Below are 20,515 nucleotides of genomic sequence, written 5' to 3' on the forward strand. Positions count from 1 at the left end.
TGCGAAACTAACTATTTATCTAACACTTGCGAGAGGTAAGTGATGCACAGAGTTATGGACCAATTGGACAATCGTCCACTATCGGGACAGAAAGCTCTAGGCCTGTGCTCCCAAGCAGCACCCGCGTAGAAGGTCTTCTTCGCTCTACAAGATTTCTGCGGTCATCGGGACTTCACGAGAGACTAAGAGCGCTGCCCCCGGCCATTCCCTAGTGTACGCGGTTGGTTTGTGTGCCTGTCTCTTTATCTCTTACTCGCTCTGCCCCTTCCACTTTCTTTAGCTTTTTATCCCCCTACGCCTTCGTCCGGGCAGGCCGCCAACCGGAACTACATCTGGTTAACCTCCCTGCCTTTCTTTGCATCTTTTCTCTCTCTGCCACAGACAGCAACTCTAACACACGTGGGGCTCAGCGTGTAGAAGCTATCTCTACTGGCTAGGCTCGACTTCGCTGTTTTACGCGAGTTAACCTCACTTAGAAACGGCACCTGCTGGCATGCCGCGGCTATTAGCAGCAGTCGAAAAATAATGTGTAGAATTACTCAAGTTTCCGAAAAATATAGTGGAAATATGAGCCGCAGATTAACAGATGTTTCAGGAATACTTGTCAAGAACAATGTTGTCATTTTCTACCATGCTCAGCGGCTTAAAACAAGCGACCTGTGGTCTACATAGCTTCTCTCAATAAAAAGAAAGATGATACAGAAGGAGAGTACAATCCATTTCGAGCAATGATTATCATTTTTTCAGGCAAAGAATAGACCTCGGCAAGATCAAATAACAGAAACTTGCCTTGTTTGGCTTGTAGAGTGGATGAGAGCACACTTCATCGACCTTGTACACAACCTCTGTATTGTCTCTGGTTCTACGAGCGTATGCACCCAAGTGTACCCTCACAGTTGTGGACATCTTGGCCCTGGAAGAGGAGTGCAATGGGCGTAAGCTACTCTCAAGACATTATACGCCCAAGAACAGTGAGAATTGAACTGCATGGCACGGTATTTTATTGATGAAAGGGAGATAAGGAAATAACAGCTGTTATTCACACAGGAAGCAAGAACAGTGCTTCTTTGAAAGGCTTATAGGTCTCCAGGCGCAGCCTTTTTCATGCACTGCAACGTAAGCAGCTACCACACTTCAACTTTCATGAGGGGGGCCCAGGTATTTTGGTGGCTCAAAACACAATTCCATACCAGCTAAGTGTGTCGGGTTACAGATCCATGAGCCAAACCACAGCCCCAAACTTTTATCATAGTTTATTCGTACATCAGAGATGGTGTCGAATTCCTCTATCTTGGACACCACAGCTCTGCACTGGACACGTCCGTACAGTAGAAAGCGAGGACGTCTGCTTATGCCGGCGCTTTTACATTTGTTCCAAATACACTCAAACTATGAATATTACTGGAGTGAACATGTTTAAACACCACAGTGGTGCTAAATAAAGGGCAAGAAGTAATGACAAGGGACAACCTTGCTTCACAAAAGAACAAATGGACACAGGCTTGGACAGGTGACCTTTAACAACCAAATGAGATGAACCCTCAATAAAGCAGTTTCACACCTTTAAATATAACGGAGCCGACGTTAGGATGTTCGAGAAGAGAAAACAGAAAAGAATGGCGGACTCTATCAAACGCCTTGGTTAAGTCTACTTGAAGCATTGCTAGTTGGTCATAAGAACTGGAACAAAGTTCTAATACTGTATGGGCGATGTGTATGTTTGTTTGCATTGAGCGGAGCTTTACACCGCATGTCTGGTTACCACAAATAAGAATCCGCATTGAAAATGTAGTTTGTTTGATAATACCTTTGCAAACATTTTATAGTCTACATTAGACTGTGTAATAGGTGTGTGGGCTTCAACAGATCGCATTTTCTCTGTGTCGGTGTATATTGGAATGAACACCGTGCCGCTCCTTGTGTATGATTGAGGAAGAGTATCGAGATTAAAACCACCTCGAAAAACTTGAGTGCGAATAACTCATTGTTCCAGGGTTTATATTCAGCGGCTTACCGTATCTTTGCAACCTTTATTTGGTCATCAGCTAATGTATGCATCAGCTAGATAAGGTGTGACAATATTTTCAGACCAGTTAGTGTAGGTGAAATTTTCCTGGTTCACCTTTGTGTTAGACAATTAGTGTCTCATTTCTTCTTTTTCGAGACTGTTCTCACCCATTACTTCAGGCGTTCTTGCCAGTTCATCCCGTCAACGATTTACTAAATTTAGTCATTTCAGCAAATTTTGTTTCAAGTCTTATGTGCAGGGGTTCATGCGTGAAGTGTACCTCTCAGTGCGCTTTCTGGCGGTGAGGTTCTCAAATGAATAATTATTCTCTATCTCACGCAAGAAACTCTATAAAGATCTAATTGATATGCTTTTTTCCGCCTCCGTCATACCGAGCACTGTACATCGGCTTACCTGGACATGGCATGCTTGCACGAGTGAGTAAAATGCCTATTTCTCCACACTCCAAAATATTCTTCTGCAAAGTTCGTACTGAAACGCTACCTGTTGAAGCCTGGTCAAGTAGGAATGGCATTGTTGTATCTTCAATTAACTGTCGCCTCTGTAATGTACCTAAAACTATAGAACACTGCTTTATTGACTGCAAGGAATCCATCTTATTTTGGCACGTTCTCCTACGGAGTTTTAAAATGATCTTGATTTAAATCATCATACGATGCGATATCTTATGCCACCTAAATGGGAAGATGTGCCTTTAGATATGCTGCTTCTTTTGGCGTTGCGCAGTTTCTGGAAAACTAGCATGGTGGATCGGAATGCAGAACCATTTGTACATTCGCAGCCACATTCCCTATACATGATTTCACAACTAAAAGACTTTAGGATCAAAGAGCTTTCCAACGAGGCTGGTATTTATTGTTGATGAAGTGTGTTCTTTTGGCTCCTTGTTAGACAACTGTTCACTGTAATTAACGTGTTTGTGCTGTGCTTGTAGACGTGGTTATGAATGTTTTGGCCACTAGGACCTTACGAATGTAAGTTTTATCGTCGTAATAAATACCACGAAAGAAAAAAGAAGCGTCTAACGTAGTGGTTTCTATATCGGGATTATGTGCTAGATGTCCTGTGTTCGTGTTCGAATCCTGCCGTCAGACAATTTTATTTAATCTTTGCTTCATTATTTATAACGCAGAACTTTCTTCAAATTGATCACTTAATGAAGTCACGAAGCCATTTAGAGCCAGAAAGACGAAGTTCAGGCAAATCCATGTACCCCTCATCATTGCCCTCATCATCCATCATTCCCCTGCGGGCTCAAGCACCCTGCTTGCAGCTAAAAATTATGAAGTTTTACGTGCGAAAATCACCATCTGATTATGAGGCACGCCGTAGTGTGGGACTCCGGATTCATTTGGACCAGCTGGGGTTCTTTAACGACGTGCAACTAAATCTAAGTACACAGGTGTTTTGATTTGCAACTGCCGTCGACGCTAGATCCATAGTTCCTTCGAATAGTGGTATGCCACTCTAGGCCAGATCTCGATGAATATGCCTAGACAATGGCTCGTGATGTTGCGGCACAGCAGTTACGTATTACAAAAGTAAACGGCCGCTTCAGAAGTTAACAATTTTTCATTCATATACGTTGGGTCGTTTGTGCCGTTCCTACATTTCTTGTCTGGTGCTTTTATTGTGAAGCATTGCAAACTTTTTATCATCCTCGAGGGAAATGGGCTCGCCCCGATCCTTTCCTCCTCTGCGGCATTTGCGAGTGGGCGCGACGCTGCTTGAATTTGTTACCGTCGCGTGCTGCGGAGGGGTTTGCAGATGTTTTAGCTCGTAACTGCTCGTTCTCCAAAATAACATTCGTAATGTGAATTCACACAACATCGCCAGAGAATCACTGTGTTGCCTTTTAGTTCAGTGTAACTACTTGCCTGCTTATTTTATTTCGGTTCACCTTAAAAAGTCGTTTCTTCTATTACAAGTAGCAGTAAAATAACTCTACAATCTTAAACTAGACCTAATAATGTCTAGGGTGCGAGAAAGTCGCAGTTTCGTCCGAAAGGCGAATCATCGATTGCAATAGCAAATTAGTGGACAGCTAAACAAAGTAAGGGTAGTAGTTTTATCGGCCCTATAAACTTGTAAACTTTGGCACACTAACTAAATTAACATGCACAGTGTCACGCGTGCACAAGCAAACATGAACGCATCTCACGCGATGACCACGGAAACTCGCTGTCAAAACGCTGGAGTGAGTCAGCGCGGCGGCAGCAGCGAGCGGATTGAGCTTTGTGTCGGCGCTAGCTACAACGCGATCTTAGCCGCGAAAACACAGGGAGGGCGGACTATGCCCCCGCCGCAGATGGCTTTTAAGATACAGCCGCGCGGGTGGGCACTCGCGGCGCATATCATCGCCCCCTCCCCCCGGAGCCGTCCATTCCGGCGGTAGCGCGCGGCCGCAGTAAAGCGCAGCAACTCCACCTGTCCACCCTCCCCCGAAGACTTCCAGTCCGACCGGATCGTGCGGTCGCAGTAAGCGCGGGCCCTCCACCTCCCATCGTACCGTTGTGCGCGACTGGAAGACTGCGCGCTGCCTTCCCGCTTCCCGCCCTTGCGTGCGCGATCTGCGATTGCCAGCGCACCATCGCATGCTTTCACCCGCTCGCACATACAGCGTACGGTGCTCGCCCGTGGACATTATACGGAACCTCACACCGACGACGACGGCTGCGATGACGGCGATGGCAGAAATGCGCCTGTACTGTAATTGTAATTGCTATCGCAATAAAAAGAACCGTGCGGGCATGTATATGGGTAGGTAATTATTGGAACTTAAAAACAAAATCAAGCTTACGGTTTTGGGAGAACTGTGACGTGGCAAGCCAACTTAAGAGTTTGAAAATAGCCAATCCGTATTACCTGTATAGTGAGGGCTCACTTGAAGTTGGTCAAGTGACCGTACGATAATTTAGAGCTCTTCTGTCTTCTGGGCACGAAGGCCACGTCACACGCAACAAAGTCCCAAGCTGCACCCCACGCTCAGCTGCCGTGCAATTGGCGCACACCTATCTTGATGGCGCGCGTTCATTGGTGCAATCATTGGACACCGGACGCCGCTGGCCGTTTGTGCTCAACATAGTGATTTGGGCCATTAGTGCACAAAGCTTTCCTCAAGAAGGGTGAATATCGGTGCTTCGTGACGTACATTTCGTGTAGTCGTCCTGACAGCAAAATCTGAGAGGTCCGTGACTACCGCTGGCTCATGATGTGCACGAGCCCGGCGTGTCGTCTGCACAGAACGCGTTAATGCCGTACCCATTATTCATCGCGCGCACCTTTCTCATTGTAACCGTTCTTGAAACCCTTTTTGGAGACCGTTGCCAAGTGACCGTCGTGAAAACCTTCTATGAGCAAGCATTTACTCCACCGGGGTACACGAGCCTAAAGTATCACGTTGACAGCTTTCATTAGCCTATGGCCCGCAGCTACTACGCTATTGGTTTTTCCAAAAGGTGTAGAGAGGTGCGAGCGGGGAAGGGGTCATAGCATAGGTCAACTGCCTTGGCTTGTAGGTGCTGCCTATTTATTAGCATTTTATTGTGCCCATTGTGTAGCTTTGGGCGGGAGTACGATTGCTATGCCTTTGTAACCCTCCCCCCTTGGTACCTTGGTTTTATTTAAAGTGTTTTTAAATCGTCATATGTGTCTGCTTCAATCCATCTGAAGCATCCAGCGAACCTATTGCCGCTATCCGTAGCGGCAGTATTCTCCACTTGCGTAGACGGTCTCTGGCGGTGCGTCTCGGACGCCCAAGTGGGGAAGGAACACTCGTACCCTCGATAGAGCGGGAGAACCTGGGGCGGAATTCACTAAGCTGCGCCGTTCTTACGCACTTTCTTAGCGAAAAAGTTCTTATGCTAAGATAAGCGTGCCGCAGAAGTGGCAGCGCAGTTTACTTACGACATCGTATCAGAGCGAGGATGAAGCATAGCTCAGATTAAACGACAAGGAATGAAAGAAGCGCGGTTGCCCGATATCGCGATTGCACATCACGCGTCTGTAGTTGAGGCTATGCTCTAGAGACGAATCACTGCACACCCCTATTCGACAGCTTCCTTTTCCGGGCGTCTGCTACAGCTCCGACAAGCTCAACGGCGCTCGCCCGTTCACCACACCGCCTTCAAAGGAATTGCGGTGAAAGTGTTACGCATTCTGCTCTCATTTCTGCGGGAGACAGGACTGCTGGACACATGGCGACATATTTGGCGCGGAAAGAGACATTCAGTCGGAGCAATTGGCGGCCACGTCTGCCAGGCTCACTCCGCGTGTATACATCACCACCACCACTACCACCCTATTACAAAGCTACTAAATGTCTTTATTTCGAAATTAATTAAAGATTTAAAAAACGTCGCAGTTTCGCCCGAAAGGCGAAGCATCGATTGCGATAGCAAATTAGTAGAGAGCTATTCGGAGGAGGGATTGTAGTTTTATCGGCTGCATAAACTTGGACACATTGGCTTACTAACTGAATTAACAATCCTGGTGTCAGCGCGCACAAGGAAACAAGAATAGATCACACTGAATGACCGCAGCCAGCGACTGTCAAAACGCTGGCAGCAAGCGCAGGTTCGCGCGGTCTATCGCTTCAAAGGAAACTGAGCGGCGAATCCACAGCGCATACAAAGGTCAGAGCCGTGTGGAGATAGGAGACGGTGCGGACGACCGGCATCCCCGGGCAAACCGCAAAGGAGAAGTTGTTGGCAGAGGAGAAGCTGCCCCCCCCCTCCCCCCCTCTTCCCGCTTTGGTGCTTTCGCTTGGGAGATTAAGTGGCAAGATACGCCTTTGGTGCCGGAGCACAGCGCCGGCGCGCCTCCCCCCCTCCCTCCCTCCCATACCCCCACGGTCATTCGCGCGACGTTCACGTTTGCTTTCCGCCGAGCGTTCGCTCTCCGTGATAGCTCGCGGGGCAGGGGGGGTCGCCCTCCGCGATAGCGCGCGTCCCCCGCGCGCTTTCGCTCGCGCATACGGCGCGCTGCGACGATTTCATCGCCCTTGAAATCTATGCGGAACCTCACGGCGACGGCGACGGCAGTACTCAGGTAGAAGTGTCCATATAATTGCTATCGCAATAAAACAAAAGTGCCCTATGATATGGTTCGTATGACTCCAAGGCAAAGGGCTCATCACCCGTACGTTCATCGGTATGCAGGTGCGGTTATAATGCCGCACAAACGCTCATTATCAGCTACCTCGCCAGCTCGTATACCGTCTAAGGGACTGGTCGACAACGTTGTCAAGCACGCTCCCTTCGCATAGGATCCCTGTCGAGGGCACGGATAGCTATTAAAGTAGCCTAAAATAGAAATGCAGAAAGAATCCGTGACTATCAAAACTCCCAAATTATGACAGAAAACTTGACTGCGTAACATCCACACCTGTGAGCTTCCCTACCTATCAACACTTTGACATCGCATCAGCGTTCATCGCTTCTTCTTAGCTTCTCCTCAGCTGACAAAACACGATGATGTCTCGCTCCAGGTCAAGAATTTGTTCTTACCGGTTCAGGCGACCGCATTCCGACAGATGCGAAATGCACAAACGGGCGTACAAATCAATTTTGGAGACCGGTAATAAATCACAGGTTCGTGATGTAAGGGCCTGGGGCCCTTAAGTACAATGTCTGTCATAGCCCAAGTAGTCCCTCATAGAAGTCAAGGATAATCAATTCCACATCACCACGATGCTCAGTGCCAACGTTGCCATAAGTTTCCACGTGCACGTCAGTATACTGCACAGCACCTACTCGAAGTACATAGTGGTTCCACATTATAGGTGGTTTCAGATCAAATAGGTTCAACTCGGCGACCTTGCGACACTGATGCACTTTGTTCAGAGCATTCACTGCACATATAGTATGATGCCATGGTTACCGGTATGGTATTTGCCGCTTAGGTGGTATCCAAGCGGCGCTCGACACCCTTCTGTAAACATGCGAACGCGGCCTCGCAGTACGAAGCGAAATGAGGCTCAAGAGCAACAGTTCGTTAAAATTCTGCACAAATTTTGTATGTTCTAAAACGTCATCAGCGTACTTTTATGCCCACCGCCGGGCGAAGGCCTCTCGCAGCGATCTCTAATTACCCCTGACCTGCGCTAGCTTAATTCAAGTTATGCCTGCAAATTTCCTGACTTTATTACCCCACCTAAGTTTCCGCCGTCCCCGACCGCACTTCCTTTCCCCTAGCACCCACTCTGTACTTCTAATAGACCACCGATTATCTGCCCTATAAATTAAGTGGCTTGCCCAGCTCCGATTTTTCTTCTTGATTTCAACTAACACTACCCCCGTTTGCTCTCTGACCCACAGTGCTCTCTCCATTTTTCTTAGTGTTATATAGGAATAACATTTTTCATTTCATCGCTTGTTTGAGAGGTCCTGAACTTATTCTCACACTTAATTGTTAACATCAAAGTTTCTGCCCCATATGATAGTACTGGAAGAATAGAATGATTCTATACGCTTTTGTGTTCAACGACAGCGGTGAGCTCCTGGTCACGATTTGGTAATGCCAGCCATATGCACTTCGACCGATTTTCATTCTAATGTAAATTTCCGTCTCATGATGAGGCATTACTATGAGTAATTGACCAATATAATCTTACTCCTTTACATACTCTCTAGCCTGACTGCCGATCATGGATTCTTGTTCGCTTGGCAGGTTAATCAACATTACCTTTGGTAACCTACCCTCACATTTTCTCGGTCATGATCCTCAATCGTTGCAATGTGTCCCCAGCGTTGCTGTCACACTGTCATCGGCAAGCAGTAGGTTATTGACATATTCGCCGTTGATCATCGCCCTCGATCCTCCCCAGTCTAATAGCTTGAATACTTCTAAGCATTAAATTACTGTAACTGGAGAGATTGTGTCTCCTTGCCTGACAATTTTCTCGATAAGTATTTTTCCACCTTTTTGCGGCTAATCAAAACACGCGAAGCCACAACTAACACTGTGGCAGAATCGAAGCCTGAGAAGTTGCGGATACGTGTGCTGTGTGAAGGCAAATATGGAAGTTACACATAAATGAAATAATTATTGAGTTGACAGCCATATGCCGCAAGCGCCTCGGCCTTTATGTGAAGTTCGTTCGCGCCTTCAGTACGATGGCTGCGATATGCACTTACACCGCTAATTACATAGAAATGTCGTAGCTTTGTCCAAACGCACTGAATTAAGTGATCGAACTGTGCGCCGCCGGGAGAGCGCACTAGGCAGCATAATTCGAGCGACGGCAATGCTGATCTTGCTGATACGACGCATTTTAGTGACCGCGCTTAGCGTTGCGCACGCTCCACATTGTTCACTTCACGATACTGGGCCAACCCACCGTGGTTTCTCAGTGGCTATGGTGTTGGGCTGCCGAGCACAAGGTCGCGGGATCGACTTCCAGCCACGGCGACCGCATTTCGGTGGAGGCGAAATGCGAAAACACCCGTGTACTTAAATTTAGGTGCACGTTAAAGAACCCCAGGTGGTCCAAATTTCTAGAGTCCCCCACTACGTCGTGCCTCATAATCAGATAGTGGTTTTGGAACGTAAAACCCCATAATTTAATTATAATACCGGACCACTGTGACCGGCTTTATCACGCCGTCATGTTGACCTGACTACTGCGCAGCACGCGTGGAGCATCGTAAGACTGTTGCCGGCTGGACGAAAAGTCGTGCGCTGGATTCACAAACGCCTATGAAGGGTTTCTTAGGTAAGAGTAAGTGAGAGGAGGAAACTATAGAAAGAAGATCGCACAAAGCGAGTGAAAGACGTGAGTGACGTCATTTCGCCCAGGACTGATGTTAGGCTGGGGTTTATAATAAACATCTCGGGCCAATCATAGGAAGATGATGGCTGTCGTCTGCAGTGGCATTTTTTTTTGCCGTCTGCTTCTGCCGTTGGCTGTTGCCTGTACCGGCTTTGTGTATGCAAAACAAAAACGTAGTGGTGTGTTTATGAGCTTTATGCCGCGCTCTTTCTTACCAAAAACGAAGTGTCTCCAGCTGTACGCCTCTTTGTGGTTATAAAAATAACTGTGTGTGTGTGTGTGTGTGCGTGTGTGTACGTGTGCGTGCGTGCGTGCACGTGTGTGTGTGTGTGTGTGTGTGTGTGTGTGTGTGTGTGTGTGTGTGTGTGTGTGTGTGTGTGTGTGTGTGTGTGTGTGTTTGGACGCATGCGACAGTTATTCGCTTCGTTCGTGAGAAGAATTTTATTTCACATTATCACAATGGCGGTACGTCATTTTATAGGTCATTTCTTTTTTTTTATAGCATCGCACTGACGTCCCGCGTCATATCATAGACAGAACTGACATACATCATGCGTATACGTTGGTTCACACCGTAGGCCACATAATGAGAAACACCGTGGGCACAGACACTACGTCGCTTCAACTTTGTGCTGAATTAAAACTATGAGCTTTATAATAGGCACAGCACAGAAGAAGATAGCGCATTGTGCAGTAGCAACAAGTTTTGATAACTAGAAACGCTTAGGCGTTTTTTCATTGTTTCATCTCCATGGAGAATTATAGCCTTAAAGCGTTGGAAAAAATAACCATCTGCAGCCCTATGAGCCAGGGAAAGCTCAAACTAGGGAAAAAAAAACACGATAGAATTGGGCTTCAAACGCATCAATGACAAACTTGACGGTTGTCAGGGACGGACACTCCACTTATATTTGCTAACACTCAATAGAATTTCATGACGAGTATGAAGATTCAGGCTACTGCGCGCATACGCAAACACAGCCTATCAAACGTTAGGCACAAGTTAGCCGCACAGCATTAATTTTACTGCCTTCCACAGCAGCGCACACTGAATACAATTATGCACTGAAACAGCTCAATGCACTTTCAGAGTGCGCCACAAAGATATAAGCACGTGCCATCCTCGGCTATCAGTTGTAGCCTCGAGCCAATCAGCCGCAACAGCGCATTCCAACGCTTACCTGCGTCAGCTCAAGCAGCGCAGATAGACATAATGATATTCGTAAGACTGCTGCACCCCTATCGTAGAAATTTCTTCGGAAGTGGTCATCTGCGACGGCTATTTAGGTTTTGTGTGTGCGTAAAAACTTTATTTGAAGAGTTCCGGAGGCTCGACTTAAGCCGAGGCGCGCCACTCCCACGTTAGCACTGTCAGGCCAAGCACTTCAGCGACATCATGGGACCTCTGGATAGCCCTTAGTTGGTCTTGAAGCAGTGGGCTTTGTATTCTTTTTTGCCATTTCAATTGACTTACGCTTGCTATTGGCGGAAGTACTGAAATTTGCGCCTGTGCTACCCTTACATAGATGCACTTTTTCGACTACAGCACTCGTCTTTGCAGTGGCGGGAATCGCAAGCTTGCTGATCTTACGAACCGTTTTAGCTTTGTGAATACGCTTTTTTCGTAAGATTTTTCTTACGCCTAAAATTGTTCGCAAGTTTCCTTAGTGAATACCGTCCCTGGACTTTACTTTCGAGTCTGCCGCTTTCGTGTGTCGATTGCCGGCAAATTTTGTTTTCCTCGCCTCCTCGTTCTGAACCTACCCATACTCTGCCTACCACTATAAAACAGAAGACGGCAGCGTGTGAACACCGCTAAACAATACACTCCGCTGCTCCTTCGAAGCGCGCACAGAAATTCCAGAACGTAAGCAACGCGTTTCAAATGTAGCGCGTCTCCCTTGTGATAGTGAGGGTGGTTAAACATTAAAAAAACATGCTGAAAATTCCATCAGAGCTTTATTACTTGTTTACACGTAAGATGAAAAAAAAAGAAAGTGCAGAATTTGTGCCCGTTTACGTTTCGCACGAAACAGGCACTTTCTGTTTCGCTTTCAGAGACGCCAGGTTGGGTTGCATTTTCTGCTATATCTTTTGAAAGAAACAAAGTAGGGAATAACATTTTTTCTGCTAGAGGCTGCTAGATATACCAGACATATAACTACACAAAAAATACTTTTTGGAAAAAATATTATGAGTTTTCAACTTGGCCTCATACCTTAAACGATGAATTGGTGCCCGCCTTTACGCATCTAGGCGGATATTGATCACCTTCTGTACTCACACTGGCTGCGTTCTAGTACTCTGGATATTATGGGCAAGATTCTCAGGGAGCCCATACTAAATGCCAGTGTTCTTGAGAACTGTACCGGTTGGATTACGGAAAAGAAATAAGGCTAGTTTATTGCAACAGTATCTGTAGCACACAGCGCTGTATACATTTATTTGTTGCCCCTTTTAGAGGTGCGCGAATAGTCATTTTTGAGACCGAATCGAATACGAATCAAATAATGCCAGATTGGAATCGAATATTGAACAGTTTTCGAATAATGAACAGTCGTTATCACAATTAATATAAAAAAACGTTGACATCCTAGTATTCTTAAATTTTGCAAAGTTTATCTCATTACATAGTACGCCATGGACGCTGTTTGTTAAAAGCACAAATGGAACATTAGAAGCAAACAAGTTGTTTCTCGCATGCACAGATTCTTCAGACAGGGCAAATGATCACTCTACAGTCTGTAAAGTCTGGCTACCTAAGTGGCGTAGCCTGCTCCACAACGCAAGTTCTCATGCTTTCTGTCTAGAGTATGCCCGCGGTGGTGATAACGTAACGTACTTTTAATTCGACATTACATTTATTTGGGCACAGTTAACGTATTGAAATATTCGAAAAGTACTCGAAAAATATACGCATTTACGAATAGTGAGTGTTCGGTTCGAAGACCGAATCGAATAGCACACTATTCGATTCGTTATTCGAAAGTTTCAAATATTGATGACACTTTCAATATTGATGACAAACACTTATGAAACACATGTTTCATAAGTGTTCGCATGTGATCACACAAGATTATTGGATGTGCAGCATACGTGTCGTATGCGATTTTTTGATAGGATCATGCTACCGAATTTAATGTTAACAACAAGAAAATACGGACTGATTGGTATGACAGGCTGCGTATCACTCTTTTTTTATTATAAGAAGGTTGCAGCAACTCCTAAAGAACAACTCATGGAAACAAAGATTGAAATTTTGCTGTTCTGACGTGCCCACGTGCAAAAAGAATGGCCCCACTATCAGGTAAAAAAACAATTATAAAGAAAAGACGCTAACGTAAGCTCTACTATTTGCACCAGCTGCCACTTCTCAGCCGCAAGATACAGATAACAACCGACGGAAAAGTCCTTTGGCGTCATGCAGTGTCAACCTATACTGCAGTCAGCGCTTAAAAGCGTAATCACAAACCCGGTGTTCGACCCCTCAAAATCGACTTGTACTGGCCACCTTGAAGAAAGCAAAAAAAAAAGAAAACATCAAAGAAAATATACGAAAACAATGGTAACGCGGGCGATGGCAATGTCTGAGATGGTGCAAGAGCGATTATTGCTGTCAAGCAGCCTCCTTTCAAAAATACTCACAAGCGCAGAGCCAGCATGGTGGTTTCCTGAAGCATACAGTCAGATGGGTTTTCTGGCATGCATATTGTTTTGAAATTTCAGAGCAGAAGTCACTGTACAGTGGGATCGCATGAAAAACAGCGTCCAGCTTGAAGGAAATGTTGAAACTCTCTATTTCATGGCTTCCATTAAAAATCACGAAAATAGCTCACTATTTCTCTTTCTTGAGTGCAATTTGTGCTCCTGTATTAATAATGCGATCCTCCCATTCTTTGCGCTGATATTATATAATTGTACCTTTGCCCACAATGCAGCTCCATCACTTTCCTATCGACAATTCCTAACTGTTGACTGTGTTGAGCTATATCTGTTCCTGTGGAAATATCCATAATATGTTCTCGCAGGCAGGGAATTGGGGACAACGACACCGAGGCCTACACGAACAAACGGGCAAGCTCAACTAACTCTGGTCTACTGCCCAGTGGTATACGGATGCCTAATTATGTTGGCTGTATTACTGCGACTATAGTGTCGTTTGCTCATAACAACAGATCGTGATTGAAGAGAGACCGCAGCACTGACGAAAGTCACCTACTATTTCTTTGGTACAACCGGTTTTACAATCACGGTGCTCTTAACGCCTTCTGTTCTGTGTTCAGAGGTTCTACGTGCTTGCGTGCGTGCGTGTGGACACTGTGGAAAATAATTTGCACGATTGTGCACTTCCTTTTTCTTCCCAATGAGTACTTATGTCATGTCAGGGTTTGCTACTATTGTACCTTGCCGCGTTTGTAATTTTTTTGTACATATATTGCTCTGTATTCCCATGCCCTTCTATAATGCTTCAGCTATTGAGGGTACCTGAAATAAATAAATGAATGAACATTCACGATCGATGTAAATTAACGCATACGCCTAAGCTTGTAGTGGAAAGTAGAAAGTGACAGATAAATGCCAAAGGGGCCACACAACTTACCAGACGCAGTGCGCCGCAGTCAGGATGTACCTGTCGTTGATAAGGGCGCCCCCGCAGAAATGCTGGTATCGGTGCGTGTAAATGCCCGCCTGCCAGGGCCAGCTGCCGGGCACTGCTACGTAGCCGCCGTAAATGCGATCATCGGGGTCAAGCATCGGTGGTATCGAAGGTACTCCACATTGAGCTGAGAAACAAAGGGATGCTATCAAGTTATTTGACTTGTAACGCTGCATCTCCACTGCTGGGAAAACAGGGCACGAAATAGCAGACCGCCAGGGATCAGCCTAAGATTAGTCATTTAGTGAAACGCTGAAAAGCACTAAAATATATACAACATAAAAAAAACTAAGAGCCTGAAAAAACCACCTTGTGCGATTCGGAAAAGAGAAACAAGAACAATAAATAAAACAAGAGAATTGATTACTTGCTCCTTCCGAATGCCTTCTCTACGCTCTTTCAATTAGTTCACACGTAGTTTTGTGCAAACAGTTACATCATGCGAGTGAATCACTAGCAGCGCGCCCGGAGACTGCTTATAGGTGCCCTTGTTTCTTATTCCTTCGACTCAGAGGAAACGGCACTGGCTTTTCTTATTTTTTATTATTCTGATAGCAGTTATATGGGCACTCCAGGTGCACTTGCGCTGTCATCGTCGTCGCCGGCGTTCCTGTGAGGTTCCGTATAAAGTCAAGGTGTGGTAATTTCGTGGCTGCGTGCCGTATGCAGTGTGTGCGAATGAAAACATGCGAGAATGAGCCCAGGACGGTGACTCGACCTCGCGCGGGCAAGAAAGGAAGGCGGAGAGGAAGCGCGCCGTCTGCCATCGCGCCCAAGACACCGGGTACTGAGGAATGGAGAGGAGGTGTACTCCGGCGGCGGCTGCGTATGGCGCGGCTGAGCGTGGTACGCAGACCTTATCTTGAAAGCGATCTGCGATAGGGGCAGAGTCTAGGGGCTCTGAGGGCTGATAGCTTCGTGTGCGCTATGTTGTCGCCAGTTCGCGTTGAAGAGCGAGGCAGCATGAAGGTCGATTCCGTCACTGCTGTCACCGCGCTTCCTCAGCCGGCGTTCTGACAGCGTGTCCGTGGTCATCGAGTGAGATGTGTTTATGTCGGCCTGACTGCGCGTGACCCCACGCTTGTTAAATTTTTTAGTAAGGGAATGTTTACATGTTTATACGGCCGATAAAACTACTATCCATACATCGTATAGCTGTCTTTTAATTTGATATCTCAATCCATGCTTTGACTTTTACATTTGTCAGTGGACAACACAGACTAGGCATCTCCATTTTCTGGGCACAAGACAACAAAATTTTGGATTATCATTTGCTTGCTTATATTGAACCATCGCTACAATAAGCTTATTTCGTGACAGTCGCCTGCGCTTCCCTTCCAATGGCAACCATCTTGTTACCGCAGTACAGGTCGTCACGGTTATCTACGGGACAGCCTACCCAACTCTATTTTTCCGCCTTCCTATCAGCAGTATATCGGCTCCCTCTTTCCAGTCTAATCCACACCACTGTTTTCCAGTCTCCTGAAGTTAGGCCCACCCGATTTAGTTTCACTGCTCATTGTGCGGTTCTTGGCCTTTTCTCAAGCTTTTTGTGAAGTTTCAAGTGTCTACCGTCCCCGCGAGTATTTGTAAAACGCAATAATCATACACTTTTCTCCTGAGGTTCCAACTTGTGCCTGGAAATTTCCAAACTTCATCACCCCACCTAGTTGTCTGTCGTCCTTGACTGTGCGCACCTTCTCTTGGTATCCACTCTGTAACTCTAATGGTCGGTCGGTTATCCATCCTACGCATTACATGGCCTGCCCAGCTCTATTTTAGGGGCAAAGCACCTTAGGGCCGAGCCTTGTTCCTCGTCGTCATCCGTTGTCCGTAGCATTAGTTTGCATGGAGACCGCTAGGGGCGCGGCGGTGCACAAGGCCTATATAAGCGCTGTATATACAACAGTATGTGCAATATATATATTGCCACCTGGTGTTTTGAGCCAGCAAACGATTAGCATTGCGTGCCCAGCAAGAATGGCGAAGAAGACGACGAAGTCGAAGATCCCGCGCCAGCTGGAGAACCTTCTTTTCGTGTCTGGCATTCTTCGTGTCTGGCTGCTAGTACTGTTGATTGATCTTGCCTTAGCGCGTGACAATATATATCACTCTGGATGAAGGCCGGACCCGGGCGCAAACGTCAGTAAAGTCTTGTTATGTTTCACCTACGTGCTTCTATTTTTTGTACTTCTGTGCCTGCTCCTGTTACTCTTTACTTCAGTGATATATATATATATATATATATATATATATATATATATATATATATATATATATTCATATATGTGCATGGTATATGTACGCGAAACCGGCACCGGAAGCCGGCTTCCAGAGAACGCTTCCGGCGTTTTGCCCGAATGATCCCCCGGTGCTTCGCCCACTCATCATCATTCACTTCATGGATACGCAGTCATTTTTTTTCATCTTACTGTCCACTAGACTATCAGCTATCCCCGTTTGCTCTCTGGTCCACACTGCGCTCTTCCTGTCTCTTAACACTAGGCCTAACATTTTTTGTTCCATCGCTCTTTGTGCGGTCCTTAAGCTTGTTCTAGAGCTTCTTTGTTAACCTCCAAGTTTCTGCCCCACATGTTAGCACCAGAAGAACGCAATGATTATACATTTTCTTTTTAACGAAAGTGGTAAGCTCCCACACAGGATTTGGTAATACCTGTAGTATGCACAGCAACCCAATTTTAAACTTCTGTAATTTTCCTTTTCATGATCAGGGTCCCATGTGAGTAATTGACCTTGATAAACGTACTCCTTTACAGACTCTAGAGGCTGACTGGCGATCCTGAATTCTTGTTCCCTTGCCACGCTATTGAACTTTATATTTGTCTTCTGCATATTAATATTCAACCCCACTGTTACACTTTCTAGGTTAAGGTTCTCAATCATTTCTTCTAATTCGTCTCCATTGTTGCTGAATAGGGCATTGTCATCGGCGAACCGAAGGTTGGTGAGATATACGGCGTTGATCCTCACTTCTAAGCCCCTCCCAGTCTAAGAGCTTCAATACTTCTAAACATGCAGTGAATGGCATTGGAGAGATTGTGTGTCTCCAAGGTAACTTTCTACTTTTCTTGTGGAGAACCAAGGTAGCAGTGAAATCCTTGTAGATATTTGCCAAGATATTCACGTATGCCTCCTGTACTACTTGATTACGCGACGCCTCTGTGACTACTGGTACCTCTACTTAGTCAAATGCCTTTTTCATAATCTATGAATGCCATATAGAGAGGTATATTGCACTCCGCAGATTTCTGGATTACCTGATTGATGGAACGCCATAGTCTCTCCTGTATCGTGTGCAGGTTTTTTGCGCGTTAGTGCAGACCTCTCCGGAGCGTCGCACCCCCTTGCGGCGCCGGCTGAAAGTTGCATCAGTTAAAAGCGTAGCGCCGTCTTGTGGCGCCTATTGAAATCTCCGGTGTTTTCGTATAATGTGACGTAACTGCTCCCCCGGCGGCTGCACGTGCGTGCTAGTACGCACGCCGCGATTGGGCAGCCGGTCTCGCAAATAAAACTTAGTCTGTTTTTTTACAATCGGGCGTCTGCCTTTCTAGGTGAAGTTCGCGTTTAGCGTCGTTGTAATGATGATGATGATGATTTAGTGCCATCCCCTTTGAAACGGGGCTGTGAGAAATGGTCACTTAGCCTGATTGATTTACTGAGTTATACTATACATGTTCTTTATTTAACATTTTTGCATACCTCTCAATAATCTTTTTTCTTCTTTTTTCCACAATATTACCGTGTACCGCTACCTATGATTTTAAGAGAACAGGTCGCATCAATCTTTTCCCTTCTTTTTGTTTTCCACCAGTACTCTAATCGTCTCTTGCTTATCTCTACGGCTGATCGGTTGAGGTTTCTTTCCACTTTAAGCCCACGCGCTTCTGGAAGTTGTTTGTTACCTACGGCTCTCGCTGGGTGAATCCCGTCGCATTCCATTAGGACGTGCTGAGTGGTCTTCGGATCTTTAATGCAGCATACACATGCCTCATCTAATTCCGAATAGTTGCTCCGGTATGTGTTGGTCCTTACTCTCAAATAGCAAGGCACTGCCCTTGGTGTTATTGTACAGATTTTCCCTTCTGATTTCTTTTTTCTGATTCTTGTAAATCTCTATGGTCCTTTTCGATTCCATTCTTTTCATCCAATTCACTGCCTCTATTTCTCTCACTTTCTTTTTGATGACTAATGGTTGTCTATTACAGTTACTAAGTTGCCAACTTCCTTGACCACTTCCTCCATTCGGCGTCCACGCTTTTCTGGTACAGATACTTGTGCACTTTATCCGCCCATTTATATTCATCCATGTTCCTGAGCCTTTCTTCAAAACTAATCTTGCTCTGCGTTTTTCCGACTTCAAAAGAGGCCCAACCAATGCCAGCCTGGACTGCCTCGATCATTTGTTGTTTTACAGTGACCTCGCAAAGCCAACCGGTCTACTCATCTTTTATTAATGTCCAACCCCAACAAAATTTCTGATTTTAAGCATAGAATGATATTTGGCGAATGTTAGAGCTGGCATCATTACCTCTTTCCAGATTCCACGCACCGCTTCATACTTATTGTGGCCGCATAGTGTGTTTTATTATTGCTGCATTACGCTTCCCCTTTATTTTCAGATTATCCGGGTGGTTGCTTGAGTAATTATTTCCTTCGTTTATTTGTATGCTGAGGTACTTACATTGCTTGACTATGGGCATGACTTGCTGTTGAACTGACACCACGTAAATACTCTGGAGTGTAGCGCCACCATTTGGCGCTCAATGAAATCTCAGGGGTTTCGCCGGGATCTTTTGTATACCAAGACGGAGCCTTCCCTGGCGGCCACGAGAGTGCGTCGGCGCTAGTGCGCGTGCCACGATTGACGTAGCCTTCTATAATACAAAATAACGTCATAGTCTCAAATACCAATCGTATACGAGGCCTTCGTCACGTGAAGCACCGTAAAATATAGACCTAACAGATTCGCTGGTCTTCCCTCTTCACAGAGAGTTGGAAGGGTGCTAAGGTTGAAAAAAAAATTAGCGTAGGTTGCACTATTGGCGCCAGGCTAAAGAAACAACGGAGCTGATCGGCACCTAGCTGGTTCTGGCTTTACGGGTTTGCTTGCCGGAATTTATTGATTATTGATCGATAAACGATTAGCTATTGATTGGCTATCGCAAGGTATTGGCCATGTATTTGAGCTAGGCTAAGCACTACCAAATCATCCCCAGCATTTTACCGGAATTTATTGATTATTGATTGATAATTGATTAGCTAATGATTGTCTATCGCACGGTATTGGCCACGTATTTGGGCTAGGCTTAGCACTACCATATCTTCCCCAGAGTTTTCCAGAATTTATTGACTATTCATCGATTATCGATTCGCTATTGATTGGCTTTTATACGCAATGCCTCACGACTTCAAGTGTACCACAGAGCTGGAAGAATGACAACATTATACTAATCCATAAGAAGGGAGACGTTAAAGAGTTCAAAAATTATATACACGTTAGCTTGCTTTTAGTATTGTATAAAATATTCACCAAGAAAGTTTCCAATAGAATCGGGGCAACACTTGATTTCAGCTAACCGAGAGAACAGGCTAACTTCAAGAAGCGATATTCTACGATGGATCATATCCATGTCATCAATCAGGTAATGGAGATATCTGCAGAGTACAATCAACCTCGCTGTATGGCTTTCATAGATGAAAAAGTCATTTGATTCAGTAGAGATACCAGCAGTGATAGAGGCATTGTGTAAGCAAGGAGTACTTGATGCATACCTGAATATCTTGGCAAATATCTACAAGGATCCCTCAACAACCTTGGTCCTCCACAGGAAAAGTAGAAAGTCACCTATCAAGAAAGGGGTCAGGCAAGGAGACACGATCTCTCCAGTGCTATTTACTGCATGCTTAGAAAAAGTTTTCAAGCTCTTAGACTGGGAAGGCTTAGGCGTGAGGATCAACGGCGAATATCGCAGCAACCTTCCCTTTGCAGATGACGTTGTCCTATTCAGCAACAATGGAGACGAATTACAAGAAATGG

At 45.6% G+C, this 20,515-nt stretch overlaps 1 protein-coding gene across 1 annotated transcript in view; it reads right to left on the reverse strand.

Annotated features, from left to right (window-relative positions):
- The window catches only part of LOC119444545 (transmembrane protease serine 9), a 69,592-nt gene that overhangs the window by 43,220 nt on the left and 5,857 nt on the right, over window positions 1–20,515 (reverse strand). The window contains exons 2-3 of the mRNA XM_049664636.1: window positions 14,401–14,584; window positions 790–913 (exon numbers count right to left, since the gene is read on the reverse strand). Coding sequence (XP_049520593.1) covers window positions 790–913; window positions 14,401–14,584 — 308 coding nt within the window. The remainder of the gene's footprint in view (window positions 1–789; window positions 914–14,400; window positions 14,585–20,515) is intronic.

This window comes from Dermacentor silvarum, chromosome 3, assembly GCF_013339745.2.
Source record: "Dermacentor silvarum isolate Dsil-2018 chromosome 3, BIME_Dsil_1.4, whole genome shotgun sequence".
Lineage (NCBI taxonomy): Eukaryota > Metazoa > Arthropoda > Arachnida > Ixodida > Ixodidae > Dermacentor > Dermacentor silvarum.